This window comes from Pogona vitticeps, chromosome 6, assembly GCF_051106095.1.
Source record: "Pogona vitticeps strain Pit_001003342236 chromosome 6, PviZW2.1, whole genome shotgun sequence".
NCBI classification, from domain to species: Eukaryota; Metazoa; Chordata; class Lepidosauria; order Squamata; family Agamidae; genus Pogona; species Pogona vitticeps.
In genome coordinates this window covers 104,202,850-104,229,614 of record NC_135788.1, presented here as the reverse complement: position 1 = coordinate 104,229,614, position 26,765 = coordinate 104,202,850, and the positions used below count along the sequence as shown (strand labels likewise).

Sequence of the window (26,765 nt, the reverse complement as noted above, 5' to 3'; positions counted from 1 at the left end):
CTGCTTCACTGATATGCTAGCCACTGCAGCAAACTTGATTTATGTGTGCTTCTGAGACTGTATCTGCATTGTGTATATGCATCATTATAGCTATTAAAAGTCTGTTATACCAAATGTCACTTTGATTTTAATCACTTGAAAACTTTTGTATACACCTCTCCCTTCTCATGACAAACCATCTCCATTTCCAATTGTGTGCCTGAGCATTTAATGTTAAATATTTGTTAAATATCTAAATGTTAAAGCCCCATATAGAACCTATCTTGAAGTTGGCAAATAAGATACATTTTTTGTATTTAATAATTATTAAATATAAATGTTAAATAGCCTAAAGTCTCCACGTACATGTTTGTAATTATCTTGGCCATACAAGAAGTGTGAAAAATACATTTCATGTTTCCAAAATTCATATTTCTTTCTCTGGATGTATGCCTCAAGTGCACTTTTGTACCTTTGTTATGGCATCAGACATCTTTTTTTTTCCCAACTTTATCTGTGTACAATTGATATATTGCTATTTCCTGCCTGTGAGACCGGCAGGGGTTTCCTTGGCCACGTGAATGGGCTCTCCACCTCCCCAAGATGTTCCACACACTTCCAAGGGCAGTTGCCAGACTGTGCACAGCACAGCACCCTTGTTGTGGCACACCGTACCTGGCATATCTAAGAAATGTCCTAGAGTTGACAGAAGAGGTGGGGCCCCAATCCTCTTAAAAGAATTTTGGAGACACAGCTCCAAAGACTGTGGGAGTAAAGTTAGCTGTCTTGCACCCTAAATTGTTAACTTTTATGAATTTGCCTGGTTGGTCTTTTAAAATTTCCATTGCACCAATAAAGAGTTTGTTCCAGCAGCAACACTCTGTGTCATCATGAAAGGGGGGGCAACAGGGGAGGGGGGTACTCATACAGTGTTGGTGGTCACAGAACAAAGGAAAGGCTAATTGCCTTAGAGAGAGAGGAGAAAAGAATCGACAGTGGATGTCTGAGCCAGCGGAGCCTACTGGCAACACCCAGAGGGCTCTTTTCTTGACTTAGCATGATTACATAGTACCGTATGTTATGAGAGAAACAGATAGGATACTAGTTATCTAATCGTAACTAGGATTGACTAAAATAACCCTTTGATCTTATGCTCTACCTCTAAGCAAAAGGGCAGAATAAAGGGCTACCCCGCCTGCTGGAAGCTGCCACATCCTGCCAGGAGTGTATGCACGTCACTGGAACAGAATCCAGCTACAACCTTTAAACAGAAGTTTCCCACAGTGAATGTCATCACCAACAGTTTGCACTTCAACTTGATGTGCATTGTTAGCGGTTATGATTCTTCCAACGTCATATGGTCTCTGAAAGTTATTCTTGCCAACATCCTCAAGTGCTCAGATAAGACAAGGTATTGGTTGTTCTGGTTTTTCGGGCTCTTTGGCCGTGTTCTGAAGGTTGTTCTTCCTGATGTTTCGCCAGTCTCTGTGGCCAACATCTTCAGAGGACAGCACAGGTTGCTGTCCTCTGAAGATGCTGGCCACAGAGACTGGCAAAATGTCAGGAAGAACAACCTTTGGAACACGGCCAAAGAGCCCGAAAAACCCAGAACAACCATTAGATCCTGGTCGTGAAAGCCTTCGCGAATACATTAAGACAAGGTATCTTTATAAAAGAGACAGTAAAACAAAATATGCTGCAAGGATTCAACCACTCCTTGACCACAAGGACAGGGTCTCAGTTCTGTGGGTAAACTCATATATCTTCCCTGTGCTGTGTTTGAAGGTACAATATTGCACCTAGCAAGGGTGAATGCCCATCGGTCTTGGGGATGTTCTGTGAGATAGAGATAATTCTGTCTTCTGCAATAGGAGAGGGGCAACTGAAAATATAGCAGGAAACAGACCCTTTGTGCAGCGCTGTGCTGCATTTGCCCCTCAATATCCAGAGCTTTGTTTGTACAGAATACCTGGGATAGAGGTATTGAACCCAGCAGATCTGGTAACAACCCCAGGGTCTTGATTTTCTTCAGAAATAGGGCCAATGTAGGCATCCTTCAGTCTCGAAAGACTATGGTGACGTGCTCTGTATGGAGGACTTGGAACAAAGTTTAGTGTGGCTGAAGAGGCCAATTCGAGAGTGACAATCTCTTCCACACTGAAGACAAATCCAATCTGTCCCCTGTCCAACTCCCTGGTTTTGCTGCTTTTGTGACTTCCTCTTTGCCTCGGCCTGCTGAGCAAGGGTCTCTTCAAATTGGGAGAGGCCGTGATGCACTGCCTGCCTCCAGGCTGAATGATCAGATGTCAGGGTTTCCCATCTGTTGAGGTCTATTCCTAAGGCCTTCAGGTCCCACTTGCAGATATCCTTGTATCGCAGCTGTGGTCTCCCTCTGGGCTGATTTCCCTGCACTAATTCTCCATACAGGAGATCCTTTGGAATCCGACCATCAGCCATTCTCACGACATGCCCAAGCCAACGTAGACGTCGCTGTTTCAATAATGTATACATGCTGAATATTCCAGCTCGTTCTAGGACTACTCTGTTTGGAACTTTGTCCTGCCAGGTGATGCCAAAAATCCGTCGGAGGCAACGCATATGGAAGGTGTTCAGCTTTCTCTCCTGCCGTGCACAAAGGGTCCAGGATTCAGTGCAGTACAGGAGTGTGCTCAGGACACAGACTCTATAGACCTGGATCTTGGTATGTGTCGTCAGCTTCTTATTGAGCCATACTCTCTTTGTGAGTCTAGAGCACATGGTAGCTGCTTTGCCAATGCGTTTATCCAGCTCGACATCCAGGGAGAGGGTGTCAGAGATAGTTGAACCAAGGTACACAAAGTCATGAACAACCTCCAATTCTTACATGGAGATGGTAATAGAAGGAGGTGAGTCCACGCCCTGGCCCATGATTTGTGTTTTCTTCAGGCTGATTGTTAGTCCAAAGTCTTGGCAGGCCTTGCTGAAACGATTCATGAGTTATTGGAGGTCTTCAGCAGAGTGGGCAACGATGGCTGCATCATCTGCAAAGAGAAAGTCCCGCATGCATTTCAGTTGGACTTTGGTCTTTGCTCTCAATCTGGAGAGATTAAAGAGCTTTCCATCTGATCTAGTCCGGAGATAGACACCTTCTGTTGCAGTTCCAAAGGCATGCCTCAGCATGACAGTGAAAAAGATCCCCAAAAGGGTTGGTGCGAGGACACAGCCGTGTTTCACTCCGCTTCGGATGTCAAAGGGGTCTGATGTTGAGCCATCAAAAACTACAGTGCCTTTCATTCCCTCATGGAAGGATCTGATGATGTTAAGGAGACGAGGTGGACATCCAATCTTGGGAAGTATTTTAAAAAGGCCATCCCTGCTAACCAAATCAAATGCTTTTGTAAGGTCTATGAAGGCCACTAAGAGTGGCTGTTGTTGTTCCCTGCATTTCTCCTGCAACTGTCTGAGAGAGAATACCATGTCAGTGGTGGATCTATTAGCTCGAAATCCACACTGTGATTCTGGATAGACTCTGTCTGCAAACACCTGGAGCCTCTTCAGCACCACAAGGGCAAGCAGCTTCCCTACAACGCTAAGAAGAGAGATGCCACAGTAGTTATTGCAGTCGCCCCTGTCTCCTTTGTTCTTGTACAATGTGACGATGTTTGCATCCTTCATGTCTTGTGGTACTCCACCTTCCCTCCAGCAGATACAAAAGATTTCATACAGTTTGGTTGTGATGATCTCCTTACCGCATTTCAGCACTTCAACAGGGATGTTGTCCCTTCCAGGTGCCCTGCCAGAGGCGAGGGAATCCAAGGCCGCATTTATTTCTGCTAGGGTTGGTTCGCTGTCCAGCTCTTCCAAGACAGGCAGGCACTCAATGTTATTTAATGCTTCTTCAGTTACTACATTCTCTCTGGAATATAGCTCGGAGTAGTGCTGCACCCAGCGTTCCATCTGCTGTGCTCGTTCCTGGATGATCACACCTGTAGCAGACTTCAAGGGAGCAGATTTCTTCTGTAATGGACCTAAGGCCTGCTTGATACCATCATACATTCCTTTGATGTTACCTGTGTCCGCTGCTATCTGTATCTTGGAAATACACTGTCAGAAAGCAGTGCTTGGAATAGGATCTCCTGGGCTAAGAAGAAACAGATCCTGGCCCAGTATTTAAAGAATCTGAGCCAAGCCATGGTCTCAATCCTATGTTGGCCACCTTCAAGGCATAGGGTTGCATAGGAGACACAGTGGGGCAGACCAAAATTTTATACAGGAACATTTATTGGACCCTTTCCACAGAGCTATGGAATGCAGATATCCAGACGGGGACACAATAAAGAAGCTGTGCTGCTGATTTAGCATTAAAAATATGCAGCGCGGTGGGGATGTACGAGTGGCCCCAAGTATGATGGAAGTATAAGATAGCCTGTGCGGAAAGCTTTGCTGACTTTATCACTGTCTTCTGGTGAGTTGACCAAGTGTTTCTATGATGAAAAAAAGACACGCAAACACTTAAACTCTCTGACCTGCTGGATAGAGTTGCCAAGAAAAGGGTTTCCATGCTTTGCCAAAGACTATAATTTTAGATTTATCAAAATTCAGTTGGAGCTTGTTGTGTCTCAAGTAGTCATGGCAACTGCTAACTAGCCACTTTAGGCCAAGCCTTGTGCAGGGCAGGAGAATCATGTCATCCACATATAATAGGACTGGAATCTGTATAGGGCCTAGTTTGGGGCTGTGGCTGTTGATACTATGTAGGAGTGGGGAAAGATCATTAATAAAGAAGTTAAACAGAGTTGGCACCGGAACACAGCCTTGGTTCACTCCTCCGTTTGAGAAAATCTGATTCGAAAGGACCCCCTGCATTGACATTTTTATGCTACAGGTAGAGCCCACAGGGAGTTTTTGAATTAGAAAGAGAAGCCTCCTAAAATGTCCAGTCTAGAGAGCTTTTTGAGCCCATGTGTTTCTCTAATGACCTGGCTTCTGCCCCACTTGTTTTACTGATACACAGGTCACTGCTGTGAGCTTGATTCATGTATGTATGGCTGAGACTGTGACTGTATTATCATATATTTGCTATCAAAGTTCTGTTATACCAAATGCCACTTTGATTCGTGTCACTGGAATACATCCCTCCCTTCTCATGAGAAACCATCTCCTGTCCAAATGGAGTTTCTGAGCATTTAATGCTATATTGCCTAAGGTCTGGCCTCCCACTGTCCAGTTTCCAAAACAGACGTGAAAACATATCCCTTTCTACTTGGTATGAATGGATAAAAAAAGGGGAAGCAGAACTCCCAAGCAACACCAAGGGCTGAAAGCAGGCTTGCCAAAGCAATCAACAGTCAAATGAGTATAATGGTGCAGAGGAGGCTTCTTGCAGAGTACACCCACAAATATGGCCTTGTGTTTAACACTTTATGGCTTCATTGTCCCTCTTCACTACTTGGGAGATAGTTTGGATCTGGACTATTTGTCTATTTACATGTTTGTGACAAAGTAAGCTACTGAATGGCATGGCAGACCATTGATACATTTTGGACAATAATTTCATTTTGGGAGGTTTGTGTTTCTGAGCAATGATAGATTCCCATAGAGGCACATCTCAAGAGACACAAAGGAGATATTAACAAGTCTCCTGTCTGCAATAACGAACTCTTGCTGCCATCACAAAGAAAAGGACTTATAAAGTGGAATCACCATTTGGTCAATACAGTATAAAGACACTGAAAATCACGGGAACAAAAGTGCATCTGGAGCCAAGACAAATATTTAAGGAAGTAAGTTATTTCTATCTTGTAATTTTGGAATTTTCCCAGTTCTTCCTGCTACAGAAATATATAGCACATATTCTGCTACATATTTTGTGCTCTCCCTTGATCTCTCTCTCTCTCTCTCTCTCTCTCTCTCTCTCTCTCTCTCTCTCTCTCTCTCTCTCTCTCTCTCACACACACACACACACACACACACACACACACACACACACACACACACACACACACACACACACACTTATAATAAATAAATATATTTAAAATTTCAGACCTTTACTTGGTATTACTAATGCCCATATTTGCATTTCCTTCTCAGCAGTATCCAACGATCAGCTAGATTCATACAGGGAGAAAAGTCCCTTAAATGCCCAGGTCTTAAGTCTTTTAGGGCTTTGACAATCATCCTGAACAGCTTGGACCTGGACTAGAAAAGTGCCCTTTAGCAGCTGGCTTGGAGGGAATTACAGCACTCTTGCAAGTCAGCTTCCGAAGGGGTCACTTTCCTGAGGGACCCAATTTCTGGGTGTATAACATGAAAGTATGAAACCCGATTGTCACCAATTGTGGAGGGATTGTATAGGAGAGTAGTGAGATGCTTCTCTGTGATTTTAATGTCTCTAGGTTCCTGAAGGGGTTTTTTTATAGGGTTTTAAATTCAAGATGAATTGACAAATTGATATGTCAGTTCATGGGAAAAATCATGATTCGTAATTTGTCAACCTTGGTGAATTATGAATTGTGACTCATACCCATCTCGAGTCCTTTTCCATTACCTTATTATCTGCTCTGCACAACAGTTCTGTATCAGCAGACATTCAACAGACTTGAAAGATTAAATGTAGTAGAGGATAATAGCAATAACAATAATAGTTTTACCAGCTTAATATTAAAAGACAACATAGTCCATGTAGATTAATTAAGCCAATACAGTAAAAGCTGCCCTGCTTTTTTCCACAGAAAACATCCTTGTAAGGAAGTTTCAATGAATCAATTTTCTCTACATTGTTAACTATTTCTCCATAGTCAACATTACTTCTGCAATTGTTAAAGGTCGATGGGCTACACATTTTAGTCTTGTTGGTCTCTCACTCTCTCTTTTAGTTCTTCATCTTACAGCAACTACTACTGTTCACTTTTTGTGGGACAGATCTCCATGAGATCTCATTGTTCAACTCTAATAAATTTTTGGTTGCAGAATTAATGTGGAACTAGAACAAGGTAAGCGATTCTCACCACTATCATCTGTCGTGACCAACAATCTCCTCCCCCATAAATCTATACCCTGTTTTAACTGTGGTCCATTTTTGTCCCAGACAATCATTTTGAAGTGTGATCATGTAAAGGTGGAGTGCTTTGGTTGTGAACAAACTGATGAATGATGGAATTTATTTCCTTTTAATTGAAACTCTTCAAATAAAATTGCCTCTTTATACTGTCCTCAAGGGATTAAGAATTTGGTAGCATAATAATACTTATACAAAGTTACAGAAAACATAAGACATGAGTGGTGTTGCTCAGAAGTTTTGGTACAAGGCACCCCAATCCCCAATTATTTTTGTAAGCCTTCCCGGTGTAGTTCAGCCTAGCAATTATTTTATTCTCATTTCAAAAAAACATGCTTTCCTTCCGATTGTCTGTCTTACTGTTCTGTATATTTCTCCACATTTATGGATGAAAGTACCTTTTAAATGCTGATCAGTAATCAGGAATGACTAAACAGCAATTTCAAGTAATGCTGCTGTTCTTTTTACATTCATGTTATTCTGCTTCCTTCCACAGGCAATAAATATGTATCTTAAAGAACAAAACTTAAGGAATCAGTCTGCTCTCACACACTTTCTTCTCTTGGGCTTCTCTGAGATTCATGAGGTTCAGATCTTATTCTTCACTGTTTTCCTGGTTTACTATCTAGTAGCAGTTGGAGTAAATCTTCTCATCATCTCTGCGGTAGTTGCTGACCACCGTTTACATAATCCCATGCACTTCTTTCTGATGAACTTGGCCATACAGGATGTGGGACAAATTTCAGTTATTGTCCCCAAATCAATGGTAAATTCCTTCATGGACAGTAGACAGATTTCTTATTCTGGATGTGTTGTTCAAGTGCTTTTCTTTCTCTTCTTTGCAACATCTGATTTCTTTCTTCTCACAGTTATGTCCTATGACCGGTATGTAGCTATTTGCAATCCACTAAAATATGAGATGTTGATGAACAAGCAAGCTTGCCTTCAAATGATTGCTTTTGTCTGGATCAGTAGCTTTCTTTATGGAGCCTTACACACTGGTGGTACCTTTGCAGCCCCCTTTTGCTCTAACATTGTTAACCAATTTTTCTGCGAAATCCCACAATTAATGAAGCTTGCCTGCTCTGACTTGTACTTCATTGAAGTTGGATTTCTTTTGCTAACTGCTGTGGCTGCAGGAGGATGTTTAATGTTCATCATTGTGACTTATATCCACATATTTGCTGCAGTGCTGAAAATCCCCTCCTTGCAGGGAAGGCACAAAGCCTTCTCAACTTGCCTGCCCCACCTTACTGTGGTCCTTCTATTTGTGCTTACAGGATGTTTTGTTTATTTCAAGCCCTCCTCTAATTCTCCATCATATCTTGATTTGGCAATGACTATATTATATTCCATGGTTCCCCCTTTAATGAACCCAATAATCTACAGCTTGAGAAACAAGGAAATTAAAAATGCTCTATCTAAAGTCTTGGGTTCTAGATGATCCTCTCTCCAGCCTTGTTCAACAAAAATGGCTACTTTTTGTAACTCTCATCAGTAAAGAACCATTCCTTAGTTCTGACTGATAACTACAAATTCTCCAAGAGCATAGAAACATTGAGGAACAGCTGAGAGTGATGCCTACAATGTTTTAAAGGACAGGAAACAGAGTTTGAATATCTGTTGGATTAAAGAAATTTGAAGCAGGAAACATATGAAGGAGGAGGATTCATTCCTGATAAAGCAAATGGTGGCCCTAAAAAAAGGAAGAAGTAACCCCCTGCTGTGACTTTTAATTTTCTTTCTAGTGCTTAGGAAGGATAATGCAACATATACTATTTATCACTTTCCCAACAGGGTCTATATGCGGTTTTACGAGACTTGTTAGACTGTGCCATGAAAAGTGGGCCCCTAGGTAGGACCTGATTTTATAAGCTAGTCATTTTACCTGCCAAGGCAGGTGTATCTGAATTCATCTAGTGCTAGCCTCCCACCGCAATGGGAATATAGCTCACTATATCCTATAATTCTAAGAGATGTCCATGGCACAATGTGATACTTCTGGTGGCTCCATCCCTTAACTATTCAACTGTACCTCAAAGAGTTAGCCCGCCGCTGAGTCCGCGGACTTTGAGCAGGCGGGCGTGGTTTGCCACCCACCCCGGAAGAGAGGCGAGACATCGCGGGATGAGAGGTAGAGGGGGGGTGGAGAGCAGGCTTTGAAAGGGGCTGCTCCACCCCCGTGTTGCCTCTTTCGTTTTCGGGCATTGCAAGGAATGAGGACTTCGCTCGTCTGAGATCGTCACTTGTTCGTGCAGGAGGGGAGGGCAGCTTCGGCTCCCTCCGAGGGTGCTAATATCCATTTCTCATTTGTAGACTGTTCGATCATTTGTGATTGGGAGTGTTGATTGTTTTTAGAGCAGGAGGTGAAAGGAAGCAAGGGCAGCTCGCAACCGGTGGCCCCCCCGCGCGCGCGCATCGCGCTCAAATGCGAGCAGCTTTTTCTTGGTCTGGAAGGAAGGGAGGAGAGCATAGGCTCCCCCTCCCAGGGTTTCTCTTAATTATTACATATATATGATAGATTATTATAAAGTTGGTGACTGAGCAAAAGGGGGGAAAGCCTCGGCGTTCTCTTTCTCTTTTCACGCCAGCCCTGCTTCCGCACGTGAGGTCGTTGTTCAAAAGGAAATAACTACACGACGATTGCTAGGAGCTAGGAAATAAGGAGGTGTAAAGGAAAGAGGAAAAGGGAACAGGGAAGATTATTTAGATGGAAATTTTTGTGTTTAATAGGAGGTAAAGGTTTCCGGTGCAGAGCTGGGTGTCTTTTTTACCCACAGCATGTCAGGTCTCCTTTTCTTCACCCCACCCCTTTCCCCTCTTTTTTAAGAAGCAATTTGAGCAGGAGAGGCTTTTACCTTGCAGCTCCCATAGCGCACACCCGTTGGCTTCTCCCCCCCATCAAAGTCTAATGATTCAGGGCATTAGATTAGCAGAGCAGAGGGGCGATTACCCATTTCAATACATGTATAATTTAAATATTTATAAAAGTAATAATAATGATAATATTAATGATAAATGAAAATTATATATGTGTGTGTGCATGTATGTGTCTGTGTGTATGTGTTATATTTATAGTAATGATAAATATAAAAAATAAGTATAAATAGGAAATAGGATATACAAAAGTCATTAAATAAATTCATACGACATTTATATTAGGTACAGTTTGTACAATAGACTTTAAATAAAGTACGTATGTATTGCACCAAGCACATTAGTGAAGATTGATCAATTAGCATTGAGGCCTTGATTTAATTAATTTATTCAGCAAATAATTTATTTGTATTGCTCATATTAATTTATTTAAGGTTTTTAGTCTAAACAGCAGAAATTAATTGAAGATTGATTAATGAGTGGTAAAGTAATTGATTTCACTCGTTTAGTCGTGTCCGACTCTTTGTGACCTCATGGACCAGAGCACGCCAGGCCCTCCTATCTTCTACTGCCTCCCGGAGTTGTGTCAGATTCATGTTGGTTGCTTCGCAGACACTGTCCAGCCATCTCATCCTCGGTCGTCCCTTTCTCCTCTTGCCATCACACTTTCCCAACATCAGGGTCTTTTCCAGGGAGTCTTTTCTTCTCATCAGATGGCCAAAGTACTGGAGCCTCAGCTTCAGGATCTGTCCTTCCAATGAACACTCAGGGTTGATTTCCTTTAGAATTGATAGGTTTGGAACTAGTAACTCAGAAATAATTTACATTGGCACAGTCCTTTATATTGGTCCAATTAATTAGTCCATAGGCAGCAAGTAAAATTGTGCAGATGCCTGATAGCAACTTTTGAAGGCTGAAGGCTGTAGGCTAAGGCATGGTGATTGGAGGTCAAAAGACCTCCCTAGCATCAACAGTAGTCACACATGGTTGAAAGCCACTAATTGAAAAGACAAGGGTCATGGCAGGCTTGGCCCGAGTGGCAAGAATTAAAGGAGAAAATATCAGCATTAAAGGCTGAAAGAATGACTACACAGGTTTCCTCATGGCGCTGTGGTTAAACTGCTACCAAAACCATGCTCACGACCTGGGATTTAACCCCAGGTAGCTGGCTCAAGGTGACTCAGCCTTCTATCCTTTGAGGTCGATAATATGAGTACTCAGCTTGCTGGGGGGGGGAACAATGTGTAGCCTGCATAATTAACTTGTAGAGAGTGCTTAGGCACCATGGGGAGGTATATAAGCAGCACGCTTTGCCTCTCCCAGGACAATGTGGAGCCCAGCCACATAGATCGGCTAGGGACACCAAGAGTCATTGTAAAGCTGGATCAGGCAGGGAGACCATATAGACACTGTAAGGCTGAGTTCAAGGCAATAGCGAATGATCTAATGTGAGAATTGTTGTTTTTGAGCCAGAGCAGCCACCCGAAGCGACTGCCTGACGTTGATGCAGATTGGTCTTTGTGGAATCCAAGGTTACAGTGCGGTAAAGGGTAGTAAGTGCAAAAGGAAACAGATGAAGGCTGCCCTGACAGACGAGCTCCGCAGTATCACGGGGTCCATACCAGGTAAGGCAATGGCTTGTATCAGAAAGAGCTTCAGCTACTCCCAAGGTCTCCAGTGTAAGAAGGTGCGGAAGGGTATTCGGCATGGAGACGTCTGGAGCAACTGCTGGGCCACAGGTCGGGTACGACATGACAGATCAGGCGGGTGTTAGCACATCACATGGGTTGGATGATTCCAGCACAGCTGCTGCATCATACGGTGAATCTTCAGCTGCGCACGGTACACAAACAACCCCACCGGCTTGGCCAGGGGCCTGTGGTTCTCTTCTTGCACATTCCACATTCCCATGGGGTTACCCAATGTGGCTTGGCCTTATTCTAATACTTTGTGGATGGAGTACGCCATATGCAGCTCCTCTGGCTGCAGGTACATCCAATGTAGGGACTACCATAGTTGATGGCAATATCTGTTAGTGCCAAAGACAGGCTACAATACCGTTCCCTCAGCGGCTTTGCCTTTCGGTAATTATAGTCATTGGGTGGGGGAATTTATTTATGCTGGAGTACTAGGGAAAGCTTAGCCTTGGAGAACGTTCGCGCTGCTTCAATATTTTCATTCAGCCCAACCTGCGTTGGGATGAGCCACAGACGGGTTTGTAGTTACAACATATGACCCTGGCTCAGCCCAATACAGCAGACAGACTTGATAGCGGCCATCTAAACAGAAAAATTGTTTCCTCACAAACTCCCCACCTTCGAGCAGGATAGGCAGTTTCGCCCCGTCTGCCATGTTTTTGCATACAACTCCACGGGTTTTTTGTCCCAGAAGGCCAGGTAATTTTCAACATGAATGCATCACTTGTGGTGGGCAACATTAAGATTTTATCTATATGAAAGCCCGTTCCCAGTGTCAGAACAAGGGAATAGGAGGAGGCGAAAGCAAGGGGAACCAGCCCAATTAGAGTGAAGTGCTGGAAGCTTGGTTACGGACATAACTCACATGGAGGGAGTGCAGTGCTTACTTTAGAGTATTGAAACAGGTCGATAGCTGGCTTGAAGGCTATTGTAAAATTGATAAATAGGTGTAGGAAGTTAGGCCCCCTTTTTATTCTGAGCAGCCCTTGGCATAATTGAGCGTTTTCACTTTAGGAATAGTAACCAAGGCACCTGGTAATTTTAATTAATGCATCAGCTGTCCTATCTGGAGGGAATGTCAGTTATGATGCCATCCCCCGGAAACTATACACTTTTAGATGCACCTCTTGATTGATATCAACACGCTGCAGCAAACTTCACAGATGCTTCATGGTAAAATGGGGTTGATCTTAATGTTAGCGTTAGGATTTCCTATGTGGAGAAAGCGTCTTTTTACAGAGTTACAGGTGATAGCGGGGCATTTAAGCTTCACATGCAGTAGTAGCACTGGCCCGTGCTTTCCTATGGCGTCCCTGCAATGCTGCAGGGCCTTAAGCAGCCCATGCGGAGGACCAGAGTGACAAAGTTATGAAGGAAGATCTTGTATGAATACATTTCCCTGAGAACTTTAACACTGCCTCCTTTTGCAGATTTAATATCAGCCTGGAAGCAGATTTTCAGGTAAACGAGGAAGGGTCTTCTGGATCTGGGCAGAAGAGTGATCAAATTAAATGGTCTAATTTTTTGGTTTGACAACCAAATGGTTGTCTGCTTTATATACTACTTCTTGTCAGATTATGAGAGTGTGATGGTTTTAGTTAGTACTTTTACTCCACGAGCATTGCAATTTATTATAATAGTGTATGCCTGGCGTGCACCTGATTTAGATAACGGAATGGCCGAGGCTCTCTCACGCCAGTAGATCAAGCAGTTAGGACGTTTGCCCCAGATGTTAGGGAGCTGTCAGAATTCCTTCGGGGGTCTGGCGGAGTGGCGTGAAGAGGATTCCAGATTACTAGGTTGCTGGAACTGGAGCAGGTTTGGCTGGATCCAGTAGAATACTTGCAGCAATTTATGATATTCCTTCATACGAAAAAGTTAGCCCCAGGCACCATTCAAGGTAGGCTGTTGGTGCTGGCTTTTCAAGCAAACATAAATGGATAGGGATATTTCAGGGGATTATAGGATACAGAAAAGGTTAGTAGGGGTGGCCTAAGGAGTGGGGGAAGGTGTTTTTGATCAGAACACCTACTTCCCTACCTCTTATGGAGCACATATGTGAGTAACGGGACAGTTGTAGAGATAATTTTATGATGGCAATTGTTTAAGACAAGCTATCTTAATAGCAATTTTCGGTGCCCTCAGGACCAGTGAGTTAGTGGCAGGAAGGAAGGCAGACACCTCTCGATTAGCCTTACAGAGACAAGACATTCGAATCCAGGATAGTCACTTAGAATCACTATTGGATGATCCGAGGCTGATCAAATAGGCAACGGGAAGCAGTTGGTCTTGGGGCATGGCGGTATTGAGCTCCTGCCCCGTTACAGCCATGTAGGCATTTATTGAACCTAGGGGCTAAGAAGTAGGATAATTTCTCAGACTCACTGTTAAGTCACCATGACTAAACATCAGTTAAAGGTTCGGGTTAAGGGCATAGGATTTGGTGACGGATTCCAGGTCGCCCATTTCTCCGGCATTATTGCAACAGTTGTCTGAGCAATGGGTGAGTTTGTGTCGGGATGAATATGAAAGGGCGTTGTTTCAAGTTGCATCATTAATTGCATTTTTTTGGTGCGCTTCGAGTTAGTGAGTTGGTAGCAACAGGTAAGGAAGATAAATCAGGTCTGGCCCTGCAACAAAGGGATGTTTTGCTGGGGGATAATAGGTTAGAATTGTTTATTAGGCGTTCCAAAACTGACCAGGTGGGAAAAGGAAAGCGACTGATGTTGGGGCAATGTAGTATAGTGAGTATATGTCCTGTGGTGCAGCAAGGGTGTATATGGAGAAGAGAGGGCAGGACGAAGGGTACTTCCTTAGGCATGTGGATAAGTCGCCTTTAACAAAGTACCAATTTTGGAGAATGACAGACGGGGCGTTACAAAAAGTGGGAGTGCAAGGCCTACGTTTTGGCACGCATTCCTTTTGGATTGGGGCGGCTTCAACCGCAGCTGCTCTGGGTTACAGCCCTGAGGAAATTAGGAACATCGGTCGCTGGTCGTCAGCCAGTTACAAAAAATACATTAGGAATCTACCTAACGAGTAGGTAGGGTGTGGTTGTGTTTTACAGGTTCAATGGTTATCGGACGACGGAAGGACGTTTGGATCGTCGGCCATAGCTACATTTATTGGGCAGAACGTTATGCTGCCACCTCCTCTTGTGGGAGGGATTTAGGACTGGGCGCTTTGGCGCATATTACGTGGAAAGGAACCCACGGAATGCAGTGGATACAGTTCAACAGGACGACGGCCTTCGGTCCTTCGCCACCGGATGTGCTGGTGGTGCATCTGGGTGGTAATGACCTACCTAGATTTGCCAGCGAGGCACTGATAATAGACATTCTTCGGGACTTGAATTGGCTGAAACGCAGGTATCCTTCACTGCGGATTCTGTGGTCTAATATCACTCCTCGGTTGGCCTGGCGAGGCTCAGGGAGGACTGATGCGGTGAATAAGGCCCGGCGGGGCGTGAATAAGGTGGTTCGTAGAGGCGTCTGCGGCGGCGGCCTCGGATCGGTGATATACCATCATCGAATCCATGTTTCAAATCCCGAATTATTCCGCAGTGACGGTGTGCACCTGTCAGAGGCAGGTTTGGAATTATTCCTAGAGGATGTGAAAGGGGGCCTGCTTTGCGAGCTCCAAGGGCTTGGTGGCGGGCATGCGACATAGCCGGGCTAGTACGCATGCTGTGGCGGGTAGTGCGGAAATAACCGGTATTTCGGTGTGTCCCAATGGGTAAATCAAATAAGCTAACAGCGCATCTGACCTTCCGGCATTGCGGATCGTGCGATCACGGTGCCTGTGGGGGGAGGATGCGCTGGGCCACTCCTGGACCGACAGGCATCAGTCAAAGATGTCTTGAGGTATGGGGGTGTTTATTAGCGGCTAGACTGGCTCCAACGGTGGTTCGACCGAAGGAGCTTGGCGGCCGGGGACTCGCCCTTTGTTGATCAAGGGGTATGATAATACCCCCATTTTAACGGTTTTCCGCACTACAGCAGGCCCCCCATATATACTGTTTGGCCGAAAGGCAGGTTACCGGAGTTTATTAAGTTAAATAAAGTGTGGCCCGCATTAACCCAAACTAATGTCTCGTGTCTTTATTCCGGGGTTGGGGTGGCAATGTCTGGGCAAATCAAGGTCCCCTCTGCTTTTACAAAGTGGATCGATTTGATTATTTGAACATGTTTGTTTATGGAAAAGTACCAGTTTATAAGACATTTGACAGACAAACATACACTCACTTGAAAAGTTAGCCTGTACCCAGAATTCTTATATTGTGTGTCTGGTTAGTCATATTGAAATGTGTGACAGCAATAACAATGCATATTCTTGAAGCAATCTTCATGATTGACATCTTTCTGGAAAGATATTTATAAACAAGCAAAGGAGGCAGGGATTGAAAATACTAAATATCATAGCAATTGAAAGCATGCCGTCATGCTCATTATTTTAACAGAGGTGATTAAGTACAGTTTAATCATCAGGAAGTGGCAAGTATTGATTTTATATTATGAATGGTGCTCATTTACCGTGGAGAAAAAACAAGTTCTTTTACTAAGTATAATGGAAGAGTTTATCAAATTTGATCTAAATAATATATTTTAATCTTCCTGGTCACTGACTGTAATAAATTATTAATATTATTATGATCTATGAAATACAAATAGTGAGTGAGAAGAAATGTTTGTGTGCATCCGTGTGTCGTCAAGTCAATTCTGACTTATGGCAACCCTTGCCAAGGTCTCTGAGGTAGAGACTACTCAGAAACACTTTACCATTCCCTTGCTCTCTGAGCATCCTGGCACTGTGTGTCTTGCCCAAGGTCACACAGGCTGGCTCTTTTCCCTGGAGGTGCAGTGCGGAATCAAAATCCCAACCAATGGCTCCACAGCTAGATACGCAACTCACTGAACTATCCAGCCATCAGCTCAGAGGATTTAGTGGGCAAAAATGAGAGAGAAAGATTTCTCCATACAGGTGGCAAAACATTTACATAAGTCATATTGGTAATATAGACCACCCTCCATATATGAGCTGGTTGACACATGTAGTGAGATGAAAAGCTTAGTGTTTCCCTACTGAAGTATGATAGATGATAAAAAGACATCAAAAATTCTTAAAGGATCTTAAAGATTGTTGTTGTGGGTTTTTCGGGTTCTTTGGCCATGTTCTGAAGGTTGTTCTTCCTGATGTTTCACCAGTCTCTGTGGCTGGCATCTTCAGAGGATTGGAGTAGGAACTCTGTCCATGTTCTGTTGCTGTTTGTTGGATAATTGAGTATTTATAGCTGTGGGAACAGGTTTTGTCTTTTTTCAGGAGATAGGGTGATCAGCATGTTTTTGTTGTGACGGGGGGGGGGGGGAAAGAGACAAAAGACAAAAGCTGTTCCCACAGCCATAAATACTCAACTATCCAACAAACAGCAACAAAGCATGGACAGAGTTCCAACTCCAGTCCTCTGAAGATGCCGGCGACAGAGACTGGTGAAACGTCAGGAAGAACAACCTTCAGAACACGGCCAAAGGGCCCGAAAAACCCACAACAACCTTCGAGAATACATCTTAAAGATTGCTGAGAATTTTTAAAGCATAGACTTCCAGAGACTGCAGTTCACTTTTGGAAATGCAGAAAGAGGAGTCCTACTGGACAGGTATTTATACCTAAGAAAAGAAAATAGGGTTTGAAAATGCTAAGTAGGACAGAAGTTCAAAAGACATCAGCATGCTGATGATTTTAGCAGAAGTTCTTAAGGATAGTTTAATCATCAGGAAGTGGCAAGCATAGGTTTTAGTGGTGCTTATTTCACAATCATGGTGTGGAAATGGAGCATTCAAGCGTATTCACCTTCATATGGTCCAGAAAAACCTTTGTAGATACTAAGTATAATGGAAGAGTTTATCTGTCGAATACCAGCAGTTGGTGAGAAGAAATAGGACAGCTACAATAACAAATAAAAGATTTCTCTAGACAAGTGGCAAAATACATCCACATGTCCAGTGGTAATATAGACAACCCTCCATAGATGAGCTGGCTAACATACATAATGAGATGAAAAGCCTTTATATTTCTCTGTTGAATCTCACTTTGAAATTCATAAGTTCAATGGCAGTAGACCCTGGGGTGAGAAACAAAGCATCAGAGGAACATCTTGTTTTCTTAAAAAGGCATATTAAGAATATCAATCCTTATGTTTGATTTCTGTCCATTTTCTTTTCTTTTTTTTGTCCTCCATGATAAACTTCAAAAACATGGATATATCACATTGAGTGGGGAAATGAGTCTCTGATGATATGGAACACAAAGTTGGAGTCATTTGATAGTATTGGCAGTGCAGACATGAGACCATAGCTGCCAGTATGTATCTATGTTTAGCGTCCACCTACACATCTCTATGTACAGTACGTGTTTGTAATTATCTTGGCCATACAAGATGGGAAAAATATATTTAATCTTTTCAAAATCCATAGCCAATTCTTTTCTGCAAAGCAAATATATTTCTTTCTCTGGATGTATGCCTCAAGTGCACTTTTGTATCTTTATTATGGCATCATACATCTTTTTTCACAGATGATGTAGCCACAACAGGACTTGGAATCAAGGAGGAGAGTGATCCAAGAGAGGAGAACTGTTGGGTGGATGCCATGAAGTGGGAGGTGTGGGAGGTGCAAAAGGTATTGTCATTGCCGGAGAGGTCAACACCTCAATGGGGGATGGTTTGCCACCATGATCCTGAGACAGGTCACTGGGTTGAGCTGCTAGTGCCACTGGGGGAGGTTCCATTTGGTTCCATCTGGACCAGGCCAAGTGCCAGGAGTCCTGGAGGCTTGAGCATCAGAGGAGACCCCACCACTGACATAGGGAGCAGCAGGGGCAATCAGACTATAGAAACTTGCTATGCTACCTACATATGGGCCTCCAAAAGAATGGCCTCCGGCTGCCCCTTGTTCCATGTCCCACTATATGTAGGATAGACAAGTCAGCTCTGAGCAGAATTTGGATGCACCACCTGAGAGGATTACTCTACTTACAGGATGATAGCTGATGGTGGAGACTATGGTGGTATAATGGGCAAAGGAGCCTTTGCCACACACCTCCAAGGGCAGCTGACTGTCTGTGCACATAACCCTTGTTGTGGCACACCATGCTTGACACACCTAAGAAATGTCCTAGAGTTGACAGAAGAGGTGGGGTCCCACTCTTCTCAATAAAAGAATTTTGGAGGCACAGCTCCAAAGACTGTGAGATTAAAGCTAGTTTTCTTGCACCCTAAATTGTTAAGTGTTATGGGTTGGCCTAGCTGGTCCTTTAAAAGTTCCACTGCTCCAATAAAGTGTCTGTTCCAGCAACTACACTCTATGTCATCATGGAATGGGGAGCGGGAGATCGGGTACTCAAAGCATCTGTTACACTTTGAGATACTGATGAATAAATAAGCTTGCCTTCAAATTATTAGCATTGTTCGCATCACAAGCTTTTTCTTTTTGCCTTGTTCCATATTGGTGGAACAATTTCAACCTCAGCTCTGAGTAGAATTTGGATGCACTGCCTGAGAGGATTACTGTACTTACAGGATGATGGCTGCCAGTGGAGACTATGGGGACATAGTGAGGGAAGAAGCCTTTGCCACACACTTCCAAGGGCAGTTGAATGACTGTGCACAGCACCCTTGTTGTGGCACACCATGATTTTAATATACTATGTATTTAGATTGTTTTGATAAGTATATTGCTTGAAATGCATTGGATTGGCAAATATGTAGTGTGAGAGAGGGAGTAAAGAACATGGGAGGTTGGCAAGAATTTTGTGATTGGCTGGGAAAGAAACTGGATGAGGAAGGAAGTATGTGTTAGAGATAGTGGAGTCTGGGGGAAATCAGTCTAAGAACCCAATGCTATTTTTTTTTTAAAAACCATATGCACATATCTCCATTTAAATTAAGGGACGTGGTGGCGCTGCAGTCTAAACCGCAGAAACCTTTGTGTGCTGCAGGGTCAGAAGACCAGCAGTTGTAAGATCGAATCCACGCAATGGAGTGAGCTCCTGTCCCTTTGTCCCAGCTCCTCTCCAACCTAGTAGTTCGAAAGCATGCAAATACGAGTAGATAAATAGGTACCATCTCAGTGGGTAAGGTAAACAGCGTTCTGTGTATAGCCACGTGGCGGAAACTGTCTTCGGACAAATGCTGGCTCTACGGCTTGGAAACGATGATGAGCACTGCCCCCTAGAGTTGGACACAACTGACTAAATGTCAAGGGGAACCTTTACCTTTAACTTTACCATTTAAATTGCGTTGAGCACCTCAGATCAGTTTTTAAAAGGGTGAATACAACACACACTAGCAAGTGTAGATTGCATTGTTTATTTGAGCATCAGTGATTTTCTTTTTGTTCTTCACCAGAGGTCCATTTATTTTAATGGAGTTGTGTGATTGATTCATGGAAATTGATTCCACTTCTGTGAACACATTCATCCACACTAATTTTTTAAGTAGCCCTCCCACCGTCTGACTCTCACAGCCTCTTGCCCTGGCTGTCGTCCTGCCTCTGTAGAGATCATAGGGTCCAGCTGAGAAATGGGGAGAAGCTGAATCATGGCTGCAGATCATGTGGGGGAGAGAGAGAAGAAGAAAAGAGAAGGGAAGGGAAGCGAGGGGTGGTGGTGAAAGGACATCAGGGAAAGTGCTTAATGGTAGCTGATCAGGCTACAATGGGCCATTTGCTGTGGGGATGGTAGTAGTGCACCAAATGACACTTTACCTTAAGAGACCATTTGTAGCAAATGTGATCCAAAGAGGTCTATCTAGTACCCAGCCTGGACAGGTCATAGTTAATTCAATTCTTTAAAAACCTCTGGTTTATGAATGGGATATTCTTCTTTTGACCCTATGATTCAAAAAACAAACAAACAAAACCCCAAGAAATGACCCAATATTGCTACACAATTTCATGCTCACATTGCCAGCAGGAAAATGGCAAGCGTTACATAGCAAAGAGTAGCTTGGACATTGACAAAATCAATGCCAGCGGTCAAGATGGCCCCTCTCTGCTCACTTCCGTTCACAGAGTGACACCACTTAAGGGAAAATCCCAGGAGTTGACTCCTCTTTTCATTAGTTAATTACTTCTCACTTGTACACAAAACAATTGCCAGGGTAAACTTACTCACAAGTAAATTGTTTAAAACCTGCTTTGAGATCATGCCCAGTCACAAAGCAAAATAAATAAATAATAATAATCCTGTAATTTCAGTTTAAATCAAGTGCTGAATATTATTTTCTCTTTCTTAAAATATATTTTGAAATATTTTCACAGGAAGGTGTTAAATGCTTTCTTTCACAGTCATTGAATGGGGGGGGGGTCTGAATCTAAAGGTCAAAGGTTCAGCCCCTTTAGAATGTTGGAACTTTATAAGAGAAAGCCCAGAAGCTCACATTTTATCTTGCTTAAAGATTGCTGCTTTGGAACTGTGAATTAGAGCCATGATTGGTTTGGACATTTTCTTTCTAGGTGTGTAAATTTGGTCTTATCACTTGTTTTAAATTGACCAGAACTCAAGGTCTCTTGGATCTGCATGGGGTAAAAAACAGTGCTGCTTTTTTTAAAAATTAAAACTTGATGACTCTTTGCCCCAAATCCAAAAACCCCATGCCTGGCAAAGAGCAAGAACATCCTTTCCACTATGCCTGTGCCAAAGCTGGAGCTGATTCAAGGTACAGTTCCATAGTTTTTCTTCAGGCACCTGTTTTTTGAGTTGGGTGAGTTGTTCCAGGCAGAAAATCTCGGCAGAATGGTACTTGAATGTTGTTCCCAATGACATCTTGTGGCTGGTTGCATCAATAGCCTCTAGCTGAGTAGGGCAGATCAGTTTGGTTTGGGTGATCTATTTGGAATTTGCTGTTCTGGTTTTTTTTTTTTTTTTGCAAAATTTATTTTACACCTGGAACAGATACCGGAATGTGTATCCCGGGAGCATTTTGTGATGCTTCCCCTTAGGTCTGGTGAGTTTGATTGAAATGGCCTGCACAGAAGTCTCTGTTCCAAGTTGTGTTTCAAAAAAATATTTTTATGCTTGGAGTGGGTACTGAAATGTTGTTTCTGCAGATAAATTGTGTTTTACCCTACCTGGAATTTGTCCTTTAGTTAAATACATGAACATTCCTTAGTAACACTGATGTGGTCGTTTCCTCATCTTCCCTTCCCTTTCTGCCTGGTGGAATATAAGCAACCAGTAGAAACAATAGAAACTGCTTGATGCCATGGAAGATGATTGGTACACATTTGACAATAATTTAATCTCGGAATGCTTGTGGTCCTGAGCTGTGATGGATTCCCATAGAAGCATATCTCAAGGGATGCAAAGGAAATGTAAACAAGTCTCTCTCCACTATCAAAATCTTGACATCATCACACAGGTCTCATAAAACTATGTCTCTGTCTGGTCACCATTGTACATGGATACTGAATAGCAGTGGAACAGAAAGCGCATATGGAGCCAAGAGCAATAGATGAAGAAAAATAGTGAGTAATTTGTCTTATCGCTTCAGAATTTTCTCATTCGCTCTGCTACAAAAATATGTTCTACTTCTATTTTGCTTTCTCTCCCTCTCTCTCTCTCCCCCCCCACTTTCTCTATATTGGATAAAAATAATTGTAACCCATGAATATATTCAAAGACTGCCACTATTGTCCCACACTTCCATTGCCTTCCGAGCAGAATGATATGATCAGACAGGTCCATACTGGGAGAAAAGCCCCATTAATAACCAGAACATAAGCCATTTAATGATTGTCATCACCAACAGTTTGCACTTCAACCGGATGTGCATTGTTAGCTGGTACGATTCATCCAGTGTCATATGGGCTCTGAAAGTTATTCTTGCCAGCCATCTAGTTGTCATGTATTGCTCTTAATAAATAAATAAATAAATAAATAAATAAATAAATAAATAAATAAATAAATAAATAAATAAATAAATAAATAAATAAATAAATAAATAAATACTTATGGCAACTTGTCTAATGTGAAGGCTACAAAGCACTAATCTTTGATCAAGTCAGTTCTCAAATATGCACTAGTAATAAAAAACCCCACTGTCACCACAAAAACACCAGCAAAAGCAAGTCATGGCACTCTCCTTTGTACACTCATTTCTTTCTGCTTCCTTCCACAGGAAGGCAACATGCATCTAAAGGAAGAAAACTTAAGGAATCAGTCTTCTCTCACATACTTTCTTCTCTTGGGATATTCAGAGGTCCATCAGCTTCAGCTTTTATTCTTCATTATCTTCCTTGTTTACTACCTGGTAGCAGTTGGAGCAAATCTTCTCATCATCTCTGCGGTAGCTACTGACCACCACTTACATAATCCCATGCACTTCTTTCTGATGAACTTGGCCATACAGGATGTGGGACAAATTTTAGTCATTGTCCCCAAATCCATGGTAGATTCCCTCATGGAGATTAGACACATTTCGTATTTTGGATGTGTTACTCAAATGTTTTTTTTTATCTTTTTTATGGGCTCTGATTTCCTTCTCCTCACAGTTATGGCATATGATCGGTATGTTGCAATTTGCAATCCATTACAATATGAAATGTTGATGAGCAAGCAAGCCTGCCTTCAAATGATTGCTACTGTCTGGATCAGCGGCTTTCTTTATGGAGCAATGCATACTGGTGGTACTTTTGCAGCCCCCTTTTGCTCCAACAATGTCAATCAATTTTTCTGTGAACTCCCACAGTTACTGAAGCTTGCTTGCTCTGACTTTTACTTAGTTGAAACTGGATTTATTTTGTTCAGTGTTGTGCTTGCAGGAGGGTGTTTTATTTTCATCCTCGTGACTTATGTGCATATCTTTACTGCAGTGCTGAAAATTCCTTCCGTGCAAGGAAGGAAGAAAGCCTTCTCAACGTGTCTTCCCCACCTTACTGTAGTCTTTATATTTGTCTTTACAGGATGTTCTGCTCAGATCAAACCCCCCTCCAAATCGCCATCATATTTTGATTTGGCACTAACTATATTATATTCCATGACTCCTCCTTTAATCAACCCAATAATCTACAGCTTAAGAAACAAAGAAATAAAAAATGCTATATCCAACATTTTAGGTTTAAGATACTCTTCTCACTAGCCTTGTTATCAAAAGGTGACCACTTTTTGTATCTCTTATCCATAAACAACATTCTTTAGTTGTGTCTTATAGATACCAATTCTCCAATAGCATAGACACATTAAGAGGAGCTTCACTCATGCACCTACCACTGCAGTAAGTTTGATCTATCTCGGTGCAAATGTTTCTATATATGTACTGTAATACATATTGCCCATCTTTTTAGCTAACCAAAGTTAGATTAAAACTGTGCGATTATACAAAACCTCTATAGATAAGAGACTCCTATATCTTATTATTGAAAGGGACGTGGTGGTGCTGTGGGCTAAACCGCAGAAGCCTGTGCTGCAGGGTCAGAAGACCAGCAGTCATAAGATCAAATCCACGCGTCGGAGTGAGCGCCCATCGCTTGTCCCAGCTCCTGCCAACCTAGCGGTTTGAAAGCTTGCAAATGCAAGTAGATAAATAGGGACCACCTCGGTGGGAAGGTAACAGTGTTCCGTGTCTAAGTCTCACTGGCCACGGAAGATTGTCTTTGGACAAAACGCTGGCTCTATGGCTTGGAAATGGGGATGACCACCCCCCCCTAGAGTCAAACACGACTGGACAAAAATTGTCAAAGGGAACCTTTACCTTTACCTTATATCTTATTAAATGTCTTTATCAGGGCACCATACTTCGTGTTAGATGTGGTACCGAAGGAAACTTGACAAAACCTATTCAGGCGAATCAAGGGGTTCGACAGTGTTGTATATTAGCCTCCACATTATTTAACCTGTACTGTATTTAAATGATCTGCTTGGGTGGTGTCTTGGAACAGACTTCCATCCTCCTAGATTGGCAGAGACCAAATGTCCCCTACTGCTTTACGTAGATGATGCCATTCTTCTGTCACTATTGAAAATAGGCTTTAAACAGCTGATCCGTACATTTATGACCTAAGGTAAGAACAACCAATCGGTTATAAATTTTGTTAAAACCAAAATTATGGTTTTCACTCAATCTGTAACACCAAGAAATTGGACAATTAATGGTTCTTGCATTGAGCAAGTAAAACAGCTAAAGTATCTAGATATTATATTCCGCCATAAACTTTCCTGGGCTGCGCATAGACGGTCAATAATCCAAGCAGCCCAGAACATGCAGAAAGCTATCTTGCATTTTTTTTCTTTACAATTTATACCAGCTGCTGTCCAAGTTTTTAAGCTCAAAATTCTGCTCCAACTGTTGTATGGTATACCAACTTGGATCCCAGGATTTCACACTAGTATAAAGAGTGTTCTTTCGGTTTTTTAAAGATCCATTCTGGGAATGCCAAGATGTGTCCCTGCAGGTGCCTTATGATTAGAGACTGGTTTAACATCACTAGAATGCAGTCTGTGGCTCTTTGCTTTTACATATTGGAACAAGGTAATACATACTGATCCCTTCATGGGATATCTTAACCTTATACAGAAAGATGTCCATAATAGCTCTTGGCTTAAAGCTTTTCCAGCCAAACTGCACCTATTAGGGCTCTCTACGGAGTTCCTTTATGCCCAGGAACCCAAGGCAGTCAACTCTATCCTAGAAAAACAGATTAGGGACATTGACTTTCAATATTCTATTTCAAAGGCTTGCAAAAGATGTTCTATCTTGCACCTTGGCCTAGAACTATAATTTGTCCAAAAGTGCTAGGAGAATCTGATTATCCCAACATATAGGCACATCTTCTCAAGAGCCCAATTTAACTGTCTCCATTCCGCAATTTTAGATGGGTGATATTCTGGCACCCCTTATGAAAAAAGATTGTGTTCTTGTAAAGATAGATAAATTGAAACTTTGAAGCACCCTTTTTGTGTGTAATTTTTACAGAAATGAGTGTATCAAATTCCTCAAGGCCATAATGAATGTCTTCCCAAGTAGGACTCTAATTTGGCTTACAAAATATTTATTAAGCAACACAAACAAGATAACCACCTAATCAGTGGCCAAATTCCTTCTTTCTGCCCAAAGAATATGAAAGACAACCTTGACCTCTACCCAAACAATGTATGGGTAATTTATTTTATTAATTTATACTGTATTAGCTATCTTGAAATTTTAATTGCTTACATCTATTTTAAATATTACAAATATGTATCCTATTGGGTTCGAGTCCAAAAATAAAGATTGATTGACTGGCTAACCGAAGTTCTGTTTTATCAAACTTCAGTTTCATTAAAGCCATTGGAAAACATTCATACACACCCATTTTTCTCATAGCAAACTATCCCCCATTCCAAATGTGTTTCCAGTTTTTCATGCTAAATTCCATAATATCTGACCTCTCACTGTCTTAAAGGGTTTAAAAACTGTGGGCAGAACACTTGTGTGGTACCAAGGGCTAAATGACTGAAAGACAGTAGAATATGCAGAATGTTGTTCCCTAATGTGAACATCTTTGGGCATGACTACCCAGGCATTTGTCCAGCTGTTCCGTCCACTGTGGGGATAGGCCTGTTCACACCTTTTGCCAGCAACCAGATGACATAAATACCAGCATGAACCAGAGTATACCCACCAGCACCTTTCTGGCTCCCTTTCAGTGGCTACTCTTTTTTATGTTTCAGCAGGATTGTCACAATCTGATTTGTTTCCAGTATATGTGATCACTGAGGTTGAACCAAAGTGAAGCTTGCCACTTTGAAATTTCCATCCAGTTCAAATTACCCAATATTGTTATGCTTAGCAAGTGAATGAGTTTGAGAAATGAAAATAAAATCCTCTGTTATTCCATGGAGGGGTAGAAGGAGGAAGCAAAGTTTTTTACTTACACCTATTAGGGCAATGCTGATGTGTTATACCTTTTAGAATAAAATAAAAAATTGAAAGCTTCCTCCTGGAACAAGGAAGAGATGGGAGGAGTAATGGGAGAGACTTTGTTTTATTTCTTTCCTTAGAGGAGGCAGGAATAAAAAAGTTGCCTGAGGTAGATATGTCTTGGATGCAAGGATTGCATAGAATGGCATACAGGACCTCAATGTGTTCTTAAGCATTCCTATCTACCAAATCAAGCCTGCTCCAGTGTAGCTGTCTAGCT

At 42.4% G+C, this 26,765-nt stretch overlaps 1 protein-coding gene and 1 pseudogene across 2 annotated transcripts; both read left to right on the top strand.

The window, feature by feature from the left end:
- The first annotated feature begins 7,490 nt into the window (after nt 1-7,490).
- Nucleotides 7,491-8,519, top strand: LOC110070333 (olfactory receptor 14A16-like; annotated as a pseudogene). Its single transcript, XR_013537807.1, has one exon. The product of XR_013537807.1 is annotated as an olfactory receptor 14A16-like (transcript).
- Nucleotides 8,520-16,034: 7,515 nt separating this feature from the next.
- On the top strand, nt 16,035-25,784 carry LOC110070326 (olfactory receptor 14A16-like). The gene has a single exon (XM_078378072.1). The coding sequence runs from the start codon at nt 22,775-22,777 to the stop codon at nt 23,723-23,725; it is 951 nt and encodes a 316-aa protein (XP_078234198.1). The 5' UTR covers nt 16,035-22,774; the 3' UTR covers nt 23,726-25,784.
- The last annotated feature ends 981 nt before the right edge of the window (nt 25,785-26,765 follow it).